Raw genomic sequence first — 21,349 nt, forward strand, 5'->3', positions numbered from 1 at the left:
CTTTCCCCAGCTTTGGGGTTCTGATATTTCTACTCGCTTCGTGGCTATCTTATACGGAGAAGAGCTCTTTTTTCTTGGAAATAGATTGCGTGACGAGCTCTGTTGGACTGATCGTATATACGTCCACGTGTGTATATTGCGTGGGGGTGTCACCACCACCACACAGTAAGGGGGCCCTTCTTTCGCTTTCGCTTTCGCTTTCGCTTTCGCTTTCGCTTTCGCTTTTTTCGCGAGATACTTCACAAACGCAAACAAGCACGACGAGATCAAAGTGAGGAAGACGAGAAAAAGGAATCCAGTTCAAGAAAAAGATGGCGAGCGCTACGCAAGTCAAAAGTTTTAGGGAGATGATAGGAGTGGTGCCCTCGACGGCAAGCGCCAAGGACTCGACGTTGGTGATTATCGATGCGCAGAACGAGTGAGTACCTTACCCCCTGTTCGTTGTGCTGAGGAGAGGGTCCCTCGGCAGCTTTCTTTCCACTGCTGCGTTGGATCGTGAGGCTGGGTGTGTGTGATTGGCAGGCAGCTGCCGTACTGGCAATCACGGGGGGCATTGAGCCCTGTTTGGACTGCTGATTAAGATGACGTGTATTTTATTTGTTCGCTACATGGGGGGATCGGTCATGGGCCTCGCGGGCCGGGGGGGAAGGGGGCTGCATCCGGTCCCTTGACCCGAAGCACTGTCGTCACAAACCCACCGCCCTCTCCATTCACTGACAACTCCTCAAGATATGCAGACGGTTTGCTCAAGACCCAAAACGTCAGCTCCACACGCGGAGCCATCGCGGCGCTGCTCGAGAAATACCGCGCCTCGCCCCACTCGGGCAAGAACATTGTGCACGTCGTGCACGACACGCCACAGGGCGCTCCCGTCTTCAGCCCCGGCACGCCCCTGGCAGACGAATTCGCCGAGCTGCAGCCGCGCGAGGGCGAGAAGGTGGTCCACAAGGGCCAGCCAAGCTGCTTCGCGGGCACGGATCTGCACGAGTACTTGGGTGGGCTGGGGGATGTGGGGAAGAAGGTTGTGCTGGTGGGCTACATGGCGCATGTGTGTGTGAGCACGACGGCGAGGGCGGCGGCGGAGAGGGGGCTGGATGTCGTGTTGGCGGCGGATGCTATTGGGGATCGCGACATTCCTGGCGGACTGGGCGGGCAGCAGTTGACCGAAGTCGTGTTGCGCGAGCTGGGGGATGCGTTCGGCACCGTGGTACAGGGGAAAGAGGTGAGCTAAGCAGGAGGAATCTTGCGCAGACACTGCTGTCCTGTCTTAACGGTTTGGGAGATCAAGTCTTGGTGGGACTCGATCCACAAGCCTTGCCGCGATAGATAACCAGTAGGGTAGCGTAACAGAATCTGCGTGGATAGTACGACTCTGTTCCTTGCATTGAATCATGGCTGTCGGATGCTGGGTGGTCCGGAGCTCACACGTCGTTGACATATCCCGGACAGAGGTCTGCTGATGACCGAGGTGGCGACTTTTCCACTCGGTCAGCAGGGCGGTAGTGTAGGAATTGCTGGTGGAAGGGATAGTTTGCCATGTCCAAATCCGGTAGTCTTACCGTGTGATGTTCATTGGAGAAGCGCTCACACACCCGTGCATTATTCTCGTGCTCTTTGCGACGAGACGCGGCGTGCTCGGTGGTGTGAGAGTCCTCTGCAGGCTGACGCATGTTATGCAACTCCTCGTAAGAGTACATGGAGCCATCGATCTGAACCACCGTGTGCTTCGGGAATGCGACGCCGCCAGCGTTGCGGTAGTAGAGATCAATTTCGTTGGTGAGTAAGAGATCCGGATTGCGGTACAAGACTCGCAGCTCCACATCTTGCTCCGCGCCGGGTGTGTACGCGAAGCTGCGCGATGGGAGTTGCTCGAAAGCTATTGGGTGTTGAACGGCACTTATGCCCAACCTGGACAGGAAGTCGTGGTCTAAAGAATTGTATGTTGGCTCTTGAGCGAAGCAGCGTGGCCGAGATTCTTGCAGACGTTCTGTGATGCTATCAGCCTTTTTGATTGAGTTGCTTGAGGAGCGGGCCTTACCAATAGTATCGACAACGGATAAGAATATCGCGGTCTGGACAAGGGCAACCTCGAACCTTTCAATCCAGCCTTGTCGAAGCCCGCAGTAGGAACCGGATCCGAAGATTGTGCAGTTGTCCACCGTCCGACTTCTGTCTAGATGTTCCCCTATTGCTGTTTGAAGCGCTGCACAAGATGGTGAGGCTAGCCATTGATTCTTAGCCTTATCAAATTTCTTCATTATGGTGTCGATGCTGACGTCAGCAGATGGGTATGTCCGTTCAGATTGAAGGTCGAAATCAATGTCCTTGAATGGCTCGTTCAAGGTTCCTTCAGCAGCGCTGTGAGTCTGAACCGTGGTGTGGGGAGGGCCCTGCTGTGCCTTCAATTGTGCTGTGGTTGTGATCCTAGTCCATCCATCGTTCCCGACAACTTCGGTACGTTTAACGCGATCATTTTGTTTTTTCCTCCTGCTCGTGTGAGGCATTATGGTGTGTACTCACAATGTTTGGACGTAGAGAATCAAAATTGGACTCTTGCGCTGTGTAGCGACCTGAGCGGTTCTCGGAGCCCACAGTATGTTACAGAGCAATGTCAACGAGTCCAAAGACCAGGTCAAGCATGAGAGGCTGACCGTGACTCCCATTAAGCCTTTGCCCAGGTGTATTTTGGTTTGCAATCACTCGAATTGATAAACAGCGATGTCACGATTCCGACTCAGAAAAGTCATGGGCCTAGCCGGAGTTTAGCCGACAGGGCACTGCCGAAGCTCGCGGGCTAGCAGTCTCGGCAGTATCAAAGGGCACGAGAACAAGAGGAGTACGTCTGCAGTATCCAGGTACGAAGAACAGGCATGGTCAGGTGCGAGGATTTTATATATATATATGCTCAAAATTACGCTCACGATTGCGGTAAAACCTCGCAAGTCAGCAGAGATCACAAGTGGCCGTTCCACATTCAAAGCTGAAGTATTTGCCCCATCTTTCCCCATACGCCGTGCTGGGCTATGCCATGCCGCTGGTATCATCAAGCATCATGTTGGTTTCGACTTTTTGACTTGCGCCAATCTCAGATTCAGGCAAACGTCAAAGCCACTGCCGCCGCTACAAGCGTTACCAACACCGGGTAACTTCGAATCGAAGGTGCCGCGAGCGATAAGCTCTCGGTGGTGAAGACCAGGTTGTAGTTGATCTGACTGGCGTTGAAGCAGTTTTCCGGCGTGACCTCAGGAATGTCGTCGTCCTCATCCGGGTCTGCAAAGGTGATATCGGCACAGTTGTAAAGGGCAGCGCCGTGTCGGGCAATCTCGATGACCTGAATAGTGGCATTATCGCCGGGATTGACAGTAACATTTGCAGGGAGTGGCACGTGTGGCCAGCACCAGCTGCCGGGATATGGCTCGTTGGTCGGGCCGACAAGCTCGACGCCATTCAACATTGGGAAAGACATGTTGGGTGGGTTGGTGCCGAAGCCCATATTAATGAAGACTTGGGCGCTGACATGGCCTTGAAACCAACCCGGTTGAAACGAGACCGCGCCGCCCCGAGTCGGCCACTTGGTACGATTTGTCGAGACGGGCATGCCACCACCTGAGACTCCTTCAGCATCCCAGATCGTAGACAAGATGCGAGAAACTTACATGGGTAGTTCCATTGCATGCCAAACGGCCACAGGTTACCGTCCTCACCACCGGGCATCAGCCCTTGGGTATCTTCTACCGTACCATTCGCATGTAGGTTGTCACCTCTCCATCCAGGGTACACGATGACGGTATGTGCGACGGTATACTGTATCAACGACAGTAGCGCAACGTATGTGTATAATGCGGGCATCTTGAGATAACCGGGGCGGAAAGGTACGGATCGCGGAGGCGGAGGGAGGCCGGTCCGAGATACCTGGCAGATGCGGCCAGGAACGATGGAGGAAGATCTCGTTTGCCTTGTCGAGAAATGCAACGTGCTACAGCAGTCTTCGACGGTGAGGTCGTCGCTGCGGTCTCAACTCATTGCTGAAGCTTGGCTGCGGAGGAACAGGAGCGACCAGAGGAGGAGCCAGCGCTTTTGAGAAAAGAGCAGTACAGCGCAGGGTCCTCCTCGTGGCCGATAAAGCCAGCCACAAGGCAGGATTGGGGTGACAGAGCTAGACGAGGTGCCATTTCTTACCAGTTGCAAGCACACACCGCTGTGGTTGGTTGATGCAACAGCAGGCCATCAGGGAGCCGCCGTGTGAAAGTGGAGGGATAAGCATGCAGACAGCCACTGAACGAGCATCTTAGGCGTCCAGACGGCCATGGCCTGCGGTAGAACAAGGGATCACCACCCGGGCGGCTGCAAAACCGTCGCCCGGGGCGGTGATTGGCCGCCCAGGTCAGCACGGCGCCTAGGTCAACGACGAAGAGTGCCCGTTCCCTTTTGCACTCTCTTGAGGAGCGCGCTCATTGCGTGGAATGCCATACTTGAGACAGTAGATTGTCGCCATCATGCTCGAAACATGCCAACACTTTATGGAAGTGTCGAACACGGTACAGAGCAGGTCCGACCCACTGACTGTTCGGCAATCACAGAACAGTTTAGCCCTCTTCCAGGCCTCCTTTGGGGAAAGATAGAATTACGAATCATCAACCGCGACGAGTCGATATATACAGTCAGTAATTTTGTTCCGATCATGACGCAGGTCTTTGCCTTTTCATCAGAATGAGGCTGGTGAAGTGTGTACCTAGATTACTCCGTGCGATTGCGCTCCGTCCGAACAAATCGGCCGATGTGGCCTCATGCAACCACCAAGCACCACACCCACCCATGCCCGAACAGGAAATGACTTCTTTGCAGGCGGCGAATAATTATATAATATACCGGCCAATGACACCTCTCCGATCCGACAGGTACCCGCATCGCGAAGCCGTTTGCTCGGTCAATATTAGCTGGACGCTGTTTTGGCTTACTATTAGATGGCTTGGAGAACGACACTGCTAACGTTGACAGCCCTCACTAATTTATCTGCGCCGGGTTTCGACCCGGTTTGATACAGTTTGCTTTGAAATCGATCAGTACCTGCGGGACCGCACAGCGGGCGTGGACTCGGACCATTGACGATGCCATATCCTATAAAGAAGTACAGCACCGCCGCCATGACTTCTACAACGGCCACCAAACTATCTGAACAGCAACAAGAACCTTGATATTCGCTAGACACTTTCGCATCCTTCATATTTCTCACAGCATGCCTACTCACGTCGTTGTTGGCGCCTCCCGAGGCATTGGCTATGCCTTCCTCGAAACCCTATCCAAGGACCCCAACAACAAAGTCATTGGCCTTGTGCGCACCGTGGAGCCTACCCAGAAGAAGGTCGATGCCGACGGTCTGAAGAACGTCACGATTCTGCACGCCGACCTGACAAAATATACCTCCCTACTGGAGGCCGCGAAAAAGGTGTCCTCCATCTCCGAATCGGTCGACTTCTTGTGGAACAACGGCGCCTACCTCTCCGAATTGATGGTTACCAAATTCCTGACTGATTTCGACCTGAGTGAGCACGACAAAATGGTCGAAGACATGCAACATTCTTTCACAACAAATGTCGTCGGCGTCATTAACGCCATCAACGCTTTCTTGCCCCTTGTCAAGAAGTCTTCCATCAAGAAGGTCATCACTATCAGCACTGGCATGGCCGACAACGACTTGGTCAGCAAGTACGGTATCTGGGAGTCGGCCTCCTACTCCAGCAGCAAGGCCGCCCTCAACAACATCATCTGCAAATACGACGCCAAATTCCGTCCGGAGGGTGTTCTGTTCTTGAGCCTGAGCCCCGGTATGGTCGACACTGGCGGCAAAAGTAAGTCCCATGATCACCTCGACATGTAACGCGAGCATCTCACTAACATGGTCAACAGTTCCCGAGGATAGCGAGTTGCCCCGGAAATTCTTTGCCTACACTCCCAACATGGTCGCACCAATCACCCCGGCCCAGTCGGTCAATTACATGCTGAAAGTCGTCGATGCTTCCACCGCAGCGCAGGATGGAGGACAGTTCTACAGCCACCTGGGTAAGCACCAGGCCTGGCTCAACACCGCCTGAAAGCCGTCCAAAATGGCGCCGTTAGCGGCCGGATGTGGGCCTAGGGCAAAGGCGTACATCTTAGAATAGCATCTTCAATATAAACACAACATACCTCTGACCCATTGCTCATCTGTCTACTTCCATTGACTCCCCCCGCCCCGAAATGCCCCATGTTCTTCCCGCACAGGCTAAAAAGGCCGCGGTCGAAATGTCAAAGTTCTAGCACAAAGAAACTCCTGCTCGCACCATCTCAAGATCAGGTACCCTATCAAGCTGCACCGCCCCATTGCAACATTCGTCCCCTCAGGATCCTCTGCCCAGTCTCACATGCCGGCATGTACCTGGTTGAAGTACCTACAGAAGTAACCAGGCAGCGATACGGCGTGCCCCAGCGACTAATAGCGCAACCCCTGGACACGTCAATCTGTGCCAGGCCGTGCTAGGTCGCCGTTTTGGGGCCTTTGGTGCTGAAAGTTGGGAGATATGTGTTGGAACATGGCTACAGAGGTAAAATTTTTGCCTGTATCAAGATGCTCGGACTACGTATGTGGCCGTGATAGGAGCTTTGCACAGCCTGGCGGAAGTCTTGGCGCACGGGCGGAGCGAGGGAGCGAGGGGAGCTAGGAGGATGAGCGCCATGAGATGAGCGCTATGGGAGCTTTGAAGCTGGGTTTGGCTTCATCGCCAGGTATTGCAGGCTTGTTTTCATGTGGGACGAGATTATTGATCTGTAAAACGCCGCTGGCCTAGTCGCCCAATTGCTCGACTCACACCAACGGCTGCGGCTCCTTGACCTTCATGGCAGGCACCATACCAATGCCTGCCTTGCCGTCGCCTCCCATCTCCTGTATGGTTGTCAGCAAATTCGGCAATTCGAATAGCGTGCCAGATCGAGAATGACGACTCACCCAGTACATCTCAAATACACTCTCGACAGTATCGACAAAGCCCGTCCAGCCCAGCCGCCTCGCCTTGTTCATGTTCATACACCCGCCGACGCCCATGATGGCGCCGTCACCGAACGTGAAATGCGCCTCGATGTCCTCAAACGGATCATGCGTGAGCTTTCCGTCACTCTCCTTCATCAGCTCCTTCCACGCCTGATGATTCTCCTCGTCCTCCGCCCACTTCCCCAACGTGAACTGCAGCCTCACCTCGGTCGGCGGGCCATACCCCATGGGCGTATCCTTCCCGGCCTTGCCCTTGATGACCACCGGCTGCTCCAGCACATCCGGAGGCGGACCCACGCCCTTCTCGACGCCGAACCAGTCGACCAACCTCTCGAACCAGCGGTCCCACGTCACGGGGCTGGTGTCCTGGCTGTTGAAACGCTGGTTGCGGCACTTCTCCTCCAGCACGGCCCACTCGCTCAGGTAGCCCGTCAGGCGCGCGCTCGAGTGGAACGCGTAGCCCTGCCAGCCGCTCCAGTCGCCGGGGAAGAGCAGGGGCTGCCCTCGCTTGGCGCACACGGCGGCGTACACGGCGAAAGGATGCAGGGCGTTCATCTGCGCGTTGGCGGTGGCGCCGATGATCCAGGCCGGCATGATGACGTTCCAGCCGGTCTCCGGGTGCTCGGCGCAGTACGCGAACAGGAGGTCTTCCTGGGGGTAGTAGAAGTTGGGCTCGAGGTGCTTAGGTTGCGGGTCGGATTCCAGGCTGGGCACTCGTGCGCGGCCGAGGTGCACGCCGTAGTTTTTGGCGCCGGTCTGCAGGAGGATGCGCTTGGGGTGCAGGTCGAGGAGGGGAAGGCTGGAGAGGAAGTTGCGCAGGAGCGCGCTGTTAACGTCGGCGAGCTCTTGGGCGTTGGACCATGGAGGTGAGTTCGGGGGTGGTTTGGGTTGGAGGTAAGAGTAGAAGAAGACGTCTGTGTGTGAGGGGGCATGATCAGTGGTTAGTGGAGGTTTTGTAGATCCGCACGGTGGTCTGCGTTCATGTTTGCCTTGCATGAAGGAGAAGAGGTGTCAAGCTTCACACTGACAAGCAGTAAATCAATGGCAACGCGTAGCAGCAGGGACTTACAATCCACCCTCTCAACTCCAGCCTTCTTCATGGCCTGGGCCAACTCCTCTGGACTCTTGAGGAAATCACTTGCCACGTGCTGGATCTTGCTCCGCTGCTCTGGTGTGAGCAGGGCCATCATACTCTCTGGCGGTGGACGTCGAGACATGGCGTAAATCTTGCTCCAGCGCTGCGGAGACTCCAACAGCGCGCGACAGGTGTGAAACCCAGAGATTCCATTGGCGCCGGTGACGATGGCCGTGAGGTCCTTGATTGAGTCGTCGAACTGAGGCAGGTTGTGGTAGATGCCGCTTTGGCGGAGCGGGTAGTGCTCGGAGCCCATGGCAGCTTGTCGCTTGATGTGATAGAAAACCCCTACCTGTTTCTATTGGTAATCCAAACGATATGCACCTGGGGAAAGCCTTCACTGCAATGTCTGTTCAGAACTAGATATCAGAACTCAGGATTGTAGATTCTAGCTGCAGAGACCCCATGACATTCCAACGACCTTGACCGGTATTTATAAGCTTCACGTCAACTCACAGCGATACCAGCCCTGACGTGTAGCACGTCTCCTCATTACCAAACTTCGCAAGCTATCCGCAGCCCCGGTGCTTCAACGAGAAATACAAGAGGTGCGGAGAAGAGTAGGGCCATGGGAGAGGGGTAGCAAATTTGCCCGAGGATACTGGGCAGAGCACTCAGCTCGGTACCGCGATGTGGTCTCATTTGACAGAAGCCGACGTGTGGCTTGGTCTGCTGAACGAGTACATAGGACTCTTCACTGCGGCAGGCAGCAGTGACTGTAGAGACCAAGACTGCGGGAGAAGACGAGAGCACAAACAAAGCTGCGGAACCGTTCACCCATGGTGCCCACGGATCCGTCCTCGCTGTCTCGTCCGGCCAGTGTTGTCGCCAAATGCGATAAGCGAGCGAGCCAACAAGTGCCGCTCAAATCCATATGTCATTCATATCTATTCATTCGTCGAAAGATCTACTTCGTGATGGGTCGTCAGGTTTCTTGTTCATAAGTGTCAAAATCAGATCATGCGCCCTCGCTTCTTTCCAACTGAAGAACTGACCTATACCTTTCCATGCTTCGCTTGCTGAATTGCGAGAGTTGTATTTTGAGATCGACCTTTCCGTCTGGGATTCGTGGTTCTAAACACTGCCTACTCATCGCTCATCGTCTCCAGCCAGGTGGTGGAGGCGGGCGACCACCCCGGTACACAACCTCACGCTCGATATATCGCTCGTCTTCGTGATCCCAGTGAGGTCGAGGAGGAGCTTCGATTGCTGGTCTTGGACGAGCCGGCTCAAGAGCCGGAGGCGGGGCGACTCTCGACTCCCAACCCATTTCGCGTGCTCGTTTGCGGCGGTCTTTACGAATGTCCTCCGAGAGGCCCACGAGGCGAGCTACATCTTCCTGCGAGACTGTTAGTGCTGCGAAAAGTTTTATGTGACCAACTTACATATTTCAGGTAGGAAATGATGTAATAGAAGTCATCCGTCTCCTCATATTCGTAGCCCATCTCTTCGATGGCCTCCTTTACCACCAGATCTTTCGTAATTTCGGTCCAAAGTCCGTCAGTAGGATCACGCTGTCTGCCGTACCGCCCTCCAATCTGGCCTCCCGATGCTGGAGGACGGTCTAATTCACCAGAATAATGACCATCGTTCCTCCCGTCAGGAAAGAACTTGCTCCGACGGACGCCGTTGTAGCGCTGCCAAGTAATCTCTTGTGCCCCGCCGCCTTGGCCATCCATGCGGACACGTTCGGTACCGGGCGGGACATCGACGATTCCCCAGTCTCGTGTCGCACCGTTATATGCTTCACCAGGGAAGCCTCGCCGCAGGGCAACATTATTGTAGTATTCTGCTTCCTCCTGCATGTCACGATCGTAACCGGGGCGATAAGGAGCAGGTGGCCCTGGCGGCGGAGCTGGACGTGGTGGAGGGTAGTCGTCGTAATAATCGCGCGGTGGAGGCGGCCGAGGAGAGCGGCCTCGGGCAGGGCCGTCTTGTCGATCAATGATCAATTCTTCGTTGTAAGGCTCCCCATTACGCTCACCAGTACGGCGGATCTCGATGCGTTCTTCGGACCGCGAACGAGCTCGTGGTGGGGAGGGTGGAGAAGGTGGTCGCGTTGCAGGGCGCCTGGGAGCAAGAGCCACCTCAAAGCCGTGATCGATATGACGATGGTGGGTAATGACCTCCTGATGGATAGGAGGAGCGTGAATGACCGGAGGATCAGGAGCTGGGCCGGGCCCTCTGGTTGAAATAGACGACGGAGAGTTGGAACGCGAAGTCCTGCGGATAATGATCTCTTGCTGCTTTTCACCACGACCGCGATCCTCTTCTCGGATGATGATCTCCTCTTGGGACTCGCTCCCAGCACGGCCCCTCACCCTTGAACGCTCACGCTCATGGGAGATGGGACGAGGGTCCATGCGGCGAGTATAGCGGTCATCAGAGCCTATCTCACTGCGTGGGCCTCGTCTCGACATTCGGTCGTCGTCGTCATCTCGACGGCGGATAATTATCTCCTCTCTCTCCCGGTCACCGCCCCGCTGAGAGGGCGCCACGCTTCTGACATCGTCGTCCTCACGTCGGCGTATTATGATCTCTTCTCTTTCTCTAGACTCTCTTGGGCGAGGGCCAGGCGGTCCTCGGGGTTCTGACTCATCCCGGCGAATTATGATCTCTTCCCGCTCATGCTTCTTCTCTGGCTCTGGAGAAGCTGGTCGAGGAGGACGCTGCACAAATTCATAGTCTTCGGTTTCTCGGGCTCTCAGAACGACGGGTCCAGCCTCTGTGCGGCCATAGTCTTCTCGTAGAAAAGCCGGAGGCTCCCGCGGCCTCTCGCGCTCCCTCACCTCCTCCCGGACCAAGACGTCTCTCTCCCGCTCACGGGGTGGAGGGGCCCGGCGATAGTCGTCATAATCTCGGTCATCGTACCTGACGCGGCTGACCCGAGAGCCGTAGTCGCGCCTGTCGTCGAAGGCTGCCTCGCTGCCGTAGCCTCGTCTTGACATGTCTCTTTCACGTGCTCATCTGACGAGTCACACGGGTGCTCAGTCAGCTGGAACCGTTGTCAGCCGCTGGAATTCGGGCGCCGAGTGAGTTTGTAGGCAGAATCGCGAGAGAGAGAGACGAGGCGCGCAGCCAGGTGAGCAACGAAGAAGCGAACAACAGAAGGTGAAAGAGTGCAGAATGAGTTGAAGACATCCAACCTGAGGGCCAAGTGGGGGAGGCGGTCATGCAGGCGAAGCAGGGCTGAGGATTTTAGTGGGCAGTAGTCCGCCATCATTTCGTCCAACCCAACCGGAGCCCAACGAGAGCAGACTGTGACGTTGACTGATGCATGGGAGCCCAGTCCAAGCCAAAGCTCAGCCAAGTCGGCCCTCGTGCTTAGTATTGAATGACGAAAGTGCGCGTGCGTTGAGTCAATTAGCAGGTTGCAGCAGAAACAATATGTCGAGATTTAGAAGGCGCCCTGCTGGAATGTCTTAAGTTGGTATCCTGGGCCTAAGAACGTGGCTCGGCGGTCCCCCTCCTTCAGCCCATACGCTACAGTCCCATCTGTTCAAAGGTCGCACTTTTGAGGTGGAGCGAGCCATCGACATTTGTTTATCACGCCGTGCAGCAAGTAATGGAGGGATCACAAGCAAGCTTTTGTCTTCATTCATTTATATGCATGCCTCGCGGAACCCATGCTGACCAACGTCACTGTTGGGCTGCACTCTGTACACCGGTTCCTCTTGAAGCCCGACCTCGAAGGTCTTTGGCTGCACCTCATTATATTTGACAAAGGGCCTAATTGAACCCCCAAGAAAACGCCCTAGCCGTGAGAGGCGTTGCTGTACATTGTCCCATTTCCCGCCCTATGCAATGCTTTGAAACGAAAGGCTTTCTTCGTATGCTGGAAAGTTCCGGCTCATCGTAATATCGTATTCGAACATTTCTCCGGTTTTTGGATGTTTTGAAACGCCCAATTCGAGAAATTGTGCCTGGTTGCCCATCAACGGGTTGAAGGTGACAAGGAGACTGTTGTGGAACAGGCTCAACGCTTGATGGCTTCCAGGCTGGGCTTTGTGCCCGGGATGTGAAAAATGTTGAGTACCAAGTCTTGCGCTCATTGGCAACGTCAAGTGTCGGGATTAGCAATCTGAAATTGTCAGTCACATACTTCACAGCAAACATTAGCCTCAGGAACGTACCCGCAATGTTCGTGAGTAGTCTCGGTTGTCGTGGAGAGAAACGCTATCCAGTTCATCGTCTGGATGGTAGAGAGCACTAGGATTGAGCCGTTGATCTGTCCCTAAACTTCGACGATCGACGGTCGATGAAGCTGGGTCAGGACTTCGGGGGTCGTAGCCAAAACCACCTCCAAACCCACTAGTTTGAATCCGTGGTGCTTTGGCACCAAGAAGACCTGCTTGAGACATTTGGCTGACCTGTCTCGACGGAATGCTGTTGCTCTGTTGGCCGCTACTGCTGCCGCCAGTTCTTTCCGCAATGAAGCTGTTCGGCAGGCTGTTCTCACGACTACGACGGCGCCGTCGGTAGAAGAACCAGACTAGTGCACCGATAATCAGGGCGAGACCACCAACCACACCAATGACGATTCCGGCGATAGTACCGCCACTTACGCCGCCTCCGTCCCCAGAAGCGGACTGGCCTAAGACCGAATTGTCACTGGTGGCGGCGGGTTGTGTCACGACAATAGTTGTCGCCTGGCCCGTAACGGTGGTGATCAGTGTATCAATCTGAGGAGGCGCTGTTGTTCGTGTGGGAGTTGATGTGGATGTGGACTCCGAAGACTATTGAGGAGTTAGCACCAGGCACAGCTGTAAAACCAACATCATCGAAGCCCCGTCCACGATCATAGATAAGCATATTTGACATGCTGTGTACAGAAAAGAGATGGTCGGTCATACAGATTGTTCCGTCAGAGAAGAGCTTGAGAACCGGGAGCTTGTGGTCCTCGAGGAAGAGGAACTCGTCGGTTCAACGCTCTGCGAAGAGACCATGGTTACCATTGGAGTGGACAGGGACCTGGACGAAGAGGAAGAGGGGAAGGAGCTAGAGGTTCTCCAGTCTGTACTAACCGAGGATGAGGATGAAGAAGAGGAAGAAGTCGTTCGGGGTGCCGAATTGCCAGTACCAGAAGTGCCCAGGGGTACTCCTAGTGGGATCTGATAGTACCCGTACAGGCCATCGTCCACGTTGCCGCACCATTCTGAGCTGATTCCTGGACAACCTGAGTTGCAGTCCGATGTGTCGACCTGATCCGCGGGAACGTAGTTGGAGCACCAGCATTGGGAATCCTGGATCACGGCAAAGGCGAAGGACCCTTTGCAATGGTCACTACATAGGCCGGTTGATTGGTACTCGGAGGACACTACATCTCGTCAGTTGATTACGCTGATAGGTTTGGAAAACGCGGGTCGTACTAGGTGAAAAGAGGCCAGCATTATTTTCTGGTGAGCAATAGCTTAATGTCGGTTTCTGGGCTCTCGTAGACGCCACGAGACACGAAACAAGTAGCACGAAGGCATGCAGCCTTTGTGTGGCCATGGCAGTTCGCCGCATGGCTACCGTGGTGTTCCTGTGTATCCAGTGCTTGAATATTTTATTGAAGACGCGGTTCTGTTCGAGGTACTGCTTGGACAGTAGCCTGCAAGCAGAGCAGGACAGAGGGTGATAACGACAGAAGGCTGAGCTTGCAGTCTATCGGAGAGGTCATGTGGCGCGTCGTCGACGGCACGCTGAATGTTGCCAATGCGTCGCGCGGTCGGTAAAGACAGCGGTCGGTCGAGCTCGCAGTAGAATGGTCCACCAGCTCCGGACACCCTGCAAGTGAATGCAGAGCAGGAGAATCAACCGCAGACTGGTCCTGCCAGCGAGGGCAATAGCAGGAGGGACTCGTGAAGTGGGTTGGTGAGAGGACGAGGTCGGCGGCGTGGTAGAGAAGATTGGGGGAAGAGACGGTTAGACAAATGGTGACAAGAGGCCAAGCTGCTTAAGCGATCGCAGATATGAAAGATTCGTCCTAGCGGCGAACAAGGTTTCCAAGACAAGCTAAAAAACCTGGTTGTACCCTGCGTACATGTACCTTCAGCTTCAATCTGCTTGCTTGTCAGAATAACAGACCGTCGCAGACAGTAAATGGCCGATTGCGCATCGCAAGGGGAACTGAAAGAAAGGAAAAGTGTTGCATGAGGCGTGCAGTGATGAGCAGTAAAGTCGACGGGTCATGGATGCTGGGTGAAGTGGTGTACACACTAATTTGCAGGTCGCTCCTGCACTCCTCCATGAACCCGGCAATGACTTTCACTACTTCAGCATTCCGCCGATTGGTACCAATAATAATACAAACAGCACCCCCATGCTCGCCGTTTCGAGAAGGCCTGTCTTTCCACAGCGCCTGTTGCAGCCTGCAGCTGCAGCCAACGGCAGCGGCGCATAATCCGGCCGCGCAGGTCACGCCTCCCGCTGATCACTGGCATAAACGGGGTCATTGCTATTGGCAAAGACTCAGCATGTAACCCACGGACCACTCCTTGCTCGAGCTTGCATCGGCGGCTCCTCTGTTGGGTCCTCAAATCGCTTTTGTGCTACGCTCAGAGTTTTCCAGCTGCTTTGGCTTGTACCACTACATAATAATAACGAGGAGCATGATGCGAGACGAGAACTGGGATCTCGAACTAAGTCAACAACGATGAGCTCGTCAGCTAGCTAGCCTCGATCTGCCACGCCTTAGCGATATCCTCGCTCCTTGCTGCATCTTCCTTGCATTAATGTACCACAAGCGAGCAGAAACTGCTTTAATTGCAAGCTCCGCGTCGCGATACAAGTGCCTAGGCGGATAGCCCGGACGCTGTGGCGAAATTCAGCTTGGAGGCTGCAAGCTGGCAGAAAGTCAACTTCAAGCTAAAACTCCACACTCGGAAGATATGATGCAGATGATTTTCTACCCGAGGTACATGTATACATTACTATCCTCCTCGCCTTTTCGGTGCGTTGCAAAGATGCGGCGAATCTCCGAGAACTTGTTGAGTTCCTGCAGTGTGCTGACCTCGAGGTTATTGTATCAACAAACAGCATGGATTTCTATCCAGCATCCCAGTCACTAATTGTCACTCTTGTTCGCCCGCGCCGGGAGCTCCTGGCCAGACCTTCCATCGCATGCAAGGCACCCCGCGTGCTGAGCTTCCCACTTCCTCATCGACTGTTCTTCTATAGCATACCATTTGGGCCGGGAATACGTATGCCTTAAAGCTGGCTGACTATAGAACCTAGGAAGCAGACGGGAGCAAAGCTAAGATACCACTCTGCTGACGGCCTGGATCAATGGTTCGCAAACATGGTTTCGAATACTTTCGAAAACATGTGAGCAAACGTACTCCGGACCGCCGACCATGTTTACTGCTGGCGTGTACTGTGTAGTCGCAGATACCCAATCGTTGCATAAGTTATGTATTGTTGATCCCTGCCGCCCACCAGTGTATCTTGATGGCGCTGTGACGCACGCATGGGGTCAAGGAAATTGGCTGTCGTCAACCATGGCTAATATTTATCGACAACAACAAAAATAGGTATAGTTTAATGCCGGCTACAAGGCCCCCAATAACGACCGCCTGATCTTCCCTCCACCTGACCTAAACTGGCAGTCTCAAATTTCGCGGGTTGATGCGCGTGTTTCGTGAATCGTGATCAACCTTTTAGCACAGTGAATGCCGATTACCGCGAGGCCCTGCCCAATAGTAGGTCCTCGAAATGCGTTTCATGGCCAACCAACAAGTGCTCCTCGCTGTCGAGTTTTGTGTTTAATCCTGTTATGCACTATGTATGCCCTGTGACCGTGAGCTGCCGGAGCGATTTTCAGGCTTACATACACTGCCAGGCTACCTGAGATGTACATTAAAGTGTTGTCGTGTACCCAGGTCAGATAGCTCGCCGGGTCTGACCACACCGAGCCTCTCACTTTACCCCATAACCTGTCTTGCCTCATGGTTTCAAAGGCAGCGACGAACCCTTTTGACCTTTAGCGCTGATTCGTTCGGGCCCTCTGAAAATCCCGCTGTCATCTTTTGCTGCAGTGAGCTTTCGCGGTCTCGGAAACAGTCGGAAACAGCGCTCACGCTCGGAGTGCAAGCTGTTACGCACTCCCGCTTGACCACCACCGGCTTCTTGGGAATTTACGCTTCCGAATCTCAGGTTATGCTTCCCCACGGTTCCGATTTACCACCCCAGAATGCCAAGGAGACCTGCTCCGACCAATCGCATGCAGCGATGCGTTGACCTCGGCTTCGACGTTCGACGCTGGCTCGACTGGGGTCTGGACGATGAACAGCTTCCGCGCTACTCGCTGCGTGCGAGATAGTCCGAACCGGTCAAACACATCACGGCCTTTTATCTTTGTTGCTCGCCTTTCATCTCTCTCGAAGACGTCTTGTCTGTAACCTACGCTTCGTTGCTGCGAGGAGGATCGGTTGCTCGTTCTCGTTCCGATCCAGCTCGCAAGTGCAGCTACCCCTCCACTAATACATCTATATTTTTCTCAGCCCAAAGGCTCGGGGTGGTACCTCCAGCGTCCACACGATGGTGTTCTACCCTCCCTCTCTCGCAGGGACGGTCCCCGAGATTCCTGATACTCTCTCTATACCCGAGTTCATGCTCGACGAAAAGCACGGTCGCACGCCTATCGCGCAGTCATGGAACCCCTACGTGTGCGGTCTTTCAGGTGAGACCTTCACGATGCAAGAGCAGAAAGACCGCGTCACACACCTCGCTCGCGCGCTGTCTAAAGAGCTAGGATGGAAAGTCAATCAGGGTACCGAATACGACAAGGTCGCCGGCGTCTTCGCCCTCAATACCATCGACATCATGACTCTCAGCTGGGCCATCCATCGGCTGAACGGCGTTTCGTCGCCCGCAAACGCTGCTTATTCCACAGAAGAGCTCAACCACCAACTCACCAACAGTGGCTCAACATGCCTCTTCACAGTCATGCCCCTCCTCGATACAGCCCTCAAAGCTGCCAAAAAAGCCAAAATACCCCGGAATCGCATCTACATTTGCGAAATGCCTGGTGACAAGGACTACCCTGAGGACCTCAAGCGCCTCTCACAGCTCACGAAAGAGGGCGAGTCCCTTCCTGAAATTGAGCCTGTCAAATGGTCCAAAGGCCAGGGTGAGCGCCAGACTGCCTTCCTCTGCTACTCCAGCGGCACCTCTGGCCTGCCCAAGGGTGTCATGATCTCGCACCGCAATGTCATTGCGAACACGATGCAAATCACCGCTTACGACAAGCCCGGCCGCGAGCACGTTGGTGGCAAAGATTACAAGGACGTGGCACTCGGGCTACTTCCTCAGTCACATATTTATGGCTTGATAGTTATTTGTCACGCCAGTACATATCGCGGCGATAGGGTCGTCGTATTGCCCAAATTCGAAATGCAGCAATATCTCAATGCAATCGTGAAGTACAAGATCAATACCCTGTACATCGTTCCACCGATTATCATCAACATGGTCAAGAACCAGAAAACGCTGTCTAACTACGATCTCTCCTCCGTCAAGCAGATCTTCACCGGCGCCGCGCCTCTTGGAAAGGAAACAGCGGAGGAGCTGAACCAGCAGTATCCGAGCTGGCTAGTCCGTCAAGGCTACGGGCTCACGGAGACCTGCACCGTTGTGTGCTCCTCGTCGCCTTTCGATATCTGGTTTGGCTCTTCAGGCATCCTGCTACCCGGCTACAAAGCCAAGGTGATGAGTATTGAGGGTAACGAGATCACGGGCTACGACCAGCCCGGTGAGCTGCTTGTCCAGTCGCCCTCGGTTGTCTTGGGCTACTTGAAGAACGACAAGGCTACCAAGGAGACGTTCGTGGACGAGCCCGAAGGCCGCTTCATGCGCACGGGCGACGAGGTCGTGTTCCGAAAGTCTCCAAACGGGAATGAGCATATCTGGGTGGTAGATCGCATCAAGGAACTTATCAAAGTCAAGGTACTTATTAGACTGCCCTTTCCCCCAACCCCAACCACAAATCTTTCCTAACCACCCCCATCAGGGCCTCCAAGTCGCTCCCGCCGAGCTCGAAGCCTGCCTCCTCAACCACCCGGCCGTGGCAGACTGTGCCGTGATCCCCGTTGCCGACGACCGCGCCGGCGAGGTCCCCAAGGCCTTTGTCGTCAAGTCCTCCGAAGTCGGGCTCGAGGAGTCCGACGCCATGCTGCGCCGCAACATCAGCAAATTCGTCGAGAAGGAGAAGGCTCGCCACAAATGGCTCGCCGGCGGCGTGGAGTTTATCGACGTCATCCCCAAGAGTCCCAGCGGCAAGATCCTGCGTCGGATGCTGAGGGACAAGGAGCGTGAGGCGCGCAAGAAAGGGGGCGCGAAGCTGTAGATGGAAAGTTTTTTGGGGTGGGGGGAAGAGCTTTCTGGGTATGGAAGAATCTGTTGATCAAGGGAATGGTAAGAGATGCGGCGAGACCGGTAGGCAAGTCAGAAAGCGGAAGCGGGAAGAAAAGAAGGAGAGGGCTTGTTCTGAGCTTCTGCGAGCCGTGGATGGGGATCGAGATTTGGTGTCGAGAGGAAGGCTGCTGCTGGTGGTCCCCCAGTGCTAGCTACCGCTTCGTGTTGCAATTGCGTATCCTCGAATAACGCTGAATTCGAAATGTTGTTGCCAAAGTTGCAGTCATCATGCATGTGAGCTTCAGGACTATGAGATGTTTTAAAGCAATCATATACCGCAAGCCATGCAAACGACGAACTTACAAGGCCCTACCAGCACAGTGCTCACAAGAGTTACTCTTCGTGGCTACAAGCAGGACCACGAATTGAATAAGTCTCAGCGCCTAGTCGAACACGCAAGCAGTCTAAGTCGAGAACGATGCCAAGGTAGGAGACTATATATACATGTACGTGATCTACGTAGTATTCTGTTCTGGGCTCGACCTCGCGGTCTATCCAAGCTCTCATTACTGTTGAGCCGCTCTATCTCTCGGCGGCCACTTTAGTCTAATGTCGTAGGGACATACTCTTGACCGTGGCAGAAAGGTGACAGTCTTAGTCAGAATCCCGAAGCGATTCGGTCTATATGCGAACGAGCGCATGAAAGCAGCGCTGAGTTTCACAACTATTTTGCAGACCGAGACGAAGGAACGCTGTAGAAATAGCCTCGGAGCATCTTGAAGTGGTGTCCGTGGCCTAGACGTCGCACCACACATCCCCCGAGTACATCTAAAAACCGTTCTAGGCGACAAGATAATCGTTATTCAGGTGTTGTTGTAATGGTACTAGGCCTCGATGTGCCGACACTGATACCTCTCAATCCGAAGGTCGGCTGCGTAGCAGGTGAGTCGCGTCCAGAGCTTGATCCAGGCCGCTTTTCAGGCGGGTGGTGGCCCTGAACTTTGCCAGCCTTGCCCGAGGATTCGATATCTGACCCTCCGTCGGAAGCATCGCCTGTCTGAGATGCTCCATTAAGCTGCGCGACAGGCGTTCGCGGAGGTTGGATATCGGCAAGCTCAAGAGTCGAACGCCTGTAATCATCTGTCCAAGGCGGAGTTGGGGATGCCATTGCTTGTGAAGGTCTGACGCCATACTGGCTCTCACGCTGACGCTGCGCGTAGCTCTTTATTTCGGGACTGTGCGGATCCAGGTCTGAATATGACGCTTCATCCTCCGACCAGCCTATGCTGCCGCTGTTCTGACGTCGGTGGAATTGCGCTACATCCTTCAAGGTGAGCGCAAGCGCTCGATCAGATCGACCGTCGACCGCATAATGCTTGAGTGATTCGAAAACGTGGGGAAAGACGAGCTTGTCGACCTCTTGCGCCCAAAGGAAGTCCAGATGCTCGAAGTGCGGAACTTCGACGGCCATGGTGTGTCTCGGCAGTTCTTTGAGCATGACTCTAATGTCGACCAGAGAATCGCTTCCGCCATATACAAGTAGGATCGGGGTTTTGATGTTACGGGTTGGGAATTTCGCAACTTTGTAATACCTGTTGCTTGCTCCGATGCTCAGAGCATTGGAAGTATCATCGTCATACATCTGAAAAGACTTGTTCCGGATAATTTGAAACCAATGAACAACAGACTTCGTACTGGTGAAGCTGTACAGATGTGGATAGGCGGCTAGTTTCTGGTGCGCCGACATATTTCTACCATACCAGGCAAATAAGAAGCCGAGTGACATATCGATGAGCCTGACAAATATTGGCGGATACAGTATGGACTGCCACATGGTGGCCGAGGACAGGATCGATTTTCTGCCAAAGGCGAGGAAGAGGACATCTGGGCTGGCTTTGATCAGCGAATCAACAATGCCATTGTTCAGGCCTGCGGGTGACATGGCTGGTGCTAGAGCAATGAAGACGTTGACTTTTTCATTTAAGCCTGGGTGGATGGAAAGTGTAGCAAAGGCCTGTGCAGTGCCCTGACTGAACCCGATGTAGGACAAAGTAGGTTGCGAAGTGGTGTTTAGGATGTAGTCGATGGTGTCAGGAATGTCGTGGAACGCGAATTCATCCATAGAGAAGTTCCAGAACCTTGGGGATGTCGGAGAGAATTGCGTGGATTTTTTGCTGTATTTGTTGCCTCTGTTGTTCCCAAGCCATACATCGTAGCCCTGGTTGACCAAGGCGAATGGCAAACACCGCTCCTCTTCCGTTAAGCACACCCACACCTCACTGTTCATGAGTAATCCATGGTGAAGATAGACAACAGGTTTGCTGGTGGACTCTGGACCGGCGTTGACCCGCACATGGTCAGCCTCTTCTCCCTTTGCGAGAGGAAGTCGGTGCACTCCAAGCAAGTATCCGTCTCCAGTCTGAACGACATGTTCTTCGGCATAGTATCCAAAGAGCGCACACAGTTCCGTGAAATCCGCGCAAGTTGCGATTGAATGAGAGATTGCTTTGTTCTTTTGCCGCGCCTGCTTCGATTTTGGGGAGGAGAGCCGATTGAATAGCTTCTTTGAAGTATTATAGCAGAAACGAATGATCGGTTGCGGCAGGCCAAGAGTAATGATGCGAATGAATGCTTCAAAGGCGACAAGAACGAGAGATCCTAGTAATGCCAGGTACTCACGCCTATAGCTGTTAGATTCATGCAGGGTCAGTAGTTCGGGAGTACCTGCCAGAAGAGCCTCCCAATGAAGGGCACTCGAGCCATAATCCTGTGTCGTTTGAGTTCGTGATGATGCTATTGATGCGGCCGCAGCCATTCGTATGGGAGTTGGAGGCTGGCCGATGGCAGTGCGAAGG

The 21,349-nt window shown here is 54.2% G+C and overlaps 10 protein-coding genes across 10 annotated transcripts; 4 read left to right on the plus strand and 6 right to left on the minus strand.

Annotated features, from left to right (window-relative positions):
• Positions 1 to 347: 347 nt before the first annotated feature.
• Positions 348 to 1,231, plus strand: HMPREF1541_04803 (uncharacterized protein; the record flags this gene model as incomplete). Its single annotated transcript, XM_008719147.1, has 2 exons — positions 348 to 418; positions 730 to 1,231. 2 exons carry the CDS (start codon positions 348 to 350, stop codon positions 1,229 to 1,231), a joined length of 573 nt encoding a protein of 190 aa, XP_008717369.1.
• A 190-nt stretch (positions 1,232 to 1,421) lies between these two features.
• HMPREF1541_04804 (uncharacterized protein) lies at positions 1,422 to 2,504 on the minus strand (the record flags this gene model as incomplete). The annotated part of the gene is made up of 1 exon (XM_008719148.1): positions 1,422 to 2,504. The coding sequence occupies one exon, from the start codon at positions 2,502 to 2,504 to the stop codon at positions 1,422 to 1,424; it is 1,083 nt and encodes a 360-aa protein (XP_008717370.1).
• Positions 2,505 to 3,091: 587 nt separating this feature from the next.
• Positions 3,092 to 3,849, minus strand: HMPREF1541_04805 (uncharacterized protein; the record flags this gene model as incomplete). The annotated part of the gene is made up of 2 exons (XM_008719149.1): positions 3,092 to 3,606; positions 3,657 to 3,849. 2 exons carry the CDS (start codon positions 3,847 to 3,849, stop codon positions 3,092 to 3,094), a joined length of 708 nt encoding a protein of 235 aa, XP_008717371.1.
• Positions 3,850 to 5,236: 1,387 nt separating this feature from the next.
• On the plus strand, positions 5,237 to 6,092 carry HMPREF1541_04806 (uncharacterized protein; the record flags this gene model as incomplete). Its single annotated transcript, XM_008719150.1, has 2 exons — positions 5,237 to 5,849; positions 5,908 to 6,092. 2 exons carry the CDS (start codon positions 5,237 to 5,239, stop codon positions 6,090 to 6,092), a joined length of 798 nt encoding a protein of 265 aa, XP_008717372.1.
• Positions 6,093 to 6,841: 749 nt separating this feature from the next.
• Positions 6,842 to 8,415, minus strand: HMPREF1541_04807 (uncharacterized protein; the record flags this gene model as incomplete). Its single annotated transcript, XM_008719151.1, has 3 exons — positions 6,842 to 6,919; positions 6,983 to 7,938; positions 8,094 to 8,415. 3 exons carry the CDS (start codon positions 8,413 to 8,415, stop codon positions 6,842 to 6,844), a joined length of 1,356 nt encoding a protein of 451 aa, XP_008717373.1.
• An 840-nt stretch (positions 8,416 to 9,255) lies between these two features.
• On the minus strand, positions 9,256 to 11,107 carry HMPREF1541_04808 (uncharacterized protein; the record flags this gene model as incomplete). Its single annotated transcript, XM_008719152.1, has 2 exons — positions 9,256 to 9,498; positions 9,545 to 11,107. The coding sequence occupies 2 exons, from the start codon at positions 11,105 to 11,107 to the stop codon at positions 9,256 to 9,258; spliced, it is 1,806 nt and encodes a 601-aa protein (XP_008717374.1).
• Positions 11,108 to 12,280: 1,173 nt separating this feature from the next.
• Positions 12,281 to 12,971, minus strand: HMPREF1541_04809 (uncharacterized protein; the record flags this gene model as incomplete). Its single annotated transcript, XM_008719153.1, has 2 exons — positions 12,281 to 12,895; positions 12,936 to 12,971. The coding sequence occupies 2 exons, from the start codon at positions 12,969 to 12,971 to the stop codon at positions 12,281 to 12,283; spliced, it is 651 nt and encodes a 216-aa protein (XP_008717375.1).
• A 27-nt stretch (positions 12,972 to 12,998) lies between these two features.
• On the plus strand, positions 12,999 to 13,318 carry HMPREF1541_04810 (uncharacterized protein; the record flags this gene model as incomplete). The annotated part of the gene is made up of 2 exons (XM_008719154.1): positions 12,999 to 13,235; positions 13,289 to 13,318. The coding sequence occupies 2 exons, from the start codon at positions 12,999 to 13,001 to the stop codon at positions 13,316 to 13,318; spliced, it is 267 nt and encodes an 88-aa protein (XP_008717376.1).
• A 3,361-nt stretch (positions 13,319 to 16,679) lies between these two features.
• On the plus strand, positions 16,680 to 18,486 carry HMPREF1541_04811 (uncharacterized protein; the record flags this gene model as incomplete). Its single annotated transcript, XM_008719155.1, has 2 exons — positions 16,680 to 18,086; positions 18,151 to 18,486. The coding sequence occupies 2 exons, from the start codon at positions 16,680 to 16,682 to the stop codon at positions 18,484 to 18,486; spliced, it is 1,743 nt and encodes a 580-aa protein (XP_008717377.1).
• Positions 18,487 to 19,353: 867 nt separating this feature from the next.
• On the minus strand, positions 19,354 to 21,309 carry HMPREF1541_04812 (uncharacterized protein; the record flags this gene model as incomplete). The annotated part of the gene is made up of 1 exon (XM_008719156.1): positions 19,354 to 21,309. The coding sequence occupies one exon, from the start codon at positions 21,307 to 21,309 to the stop codon at positions 19,354 to 19,356; it is 1,956 nt and encodes a 651-aa protein (XP_008717378.1).
• Between the last annotated feature and the right edge of the window lie 40 nt (positions 21,310 to 21,349).

This window comes from Cyphellophora europaea (assembly GCF_000365145.1).
Source record: "Cyphellophora europaea CBS 101466 unplaced genomic scaffold supercont1.4, whole genome shotgun sequence".
In the NCBI taxonomy this organism is placed as follows: Eukaryota; Fungi; Ascomycota; class Eurotiomycetes; order Chaetothyriales; family Cyphellophoraceae; genus Cyphellophora; species Cyphellophora europaea.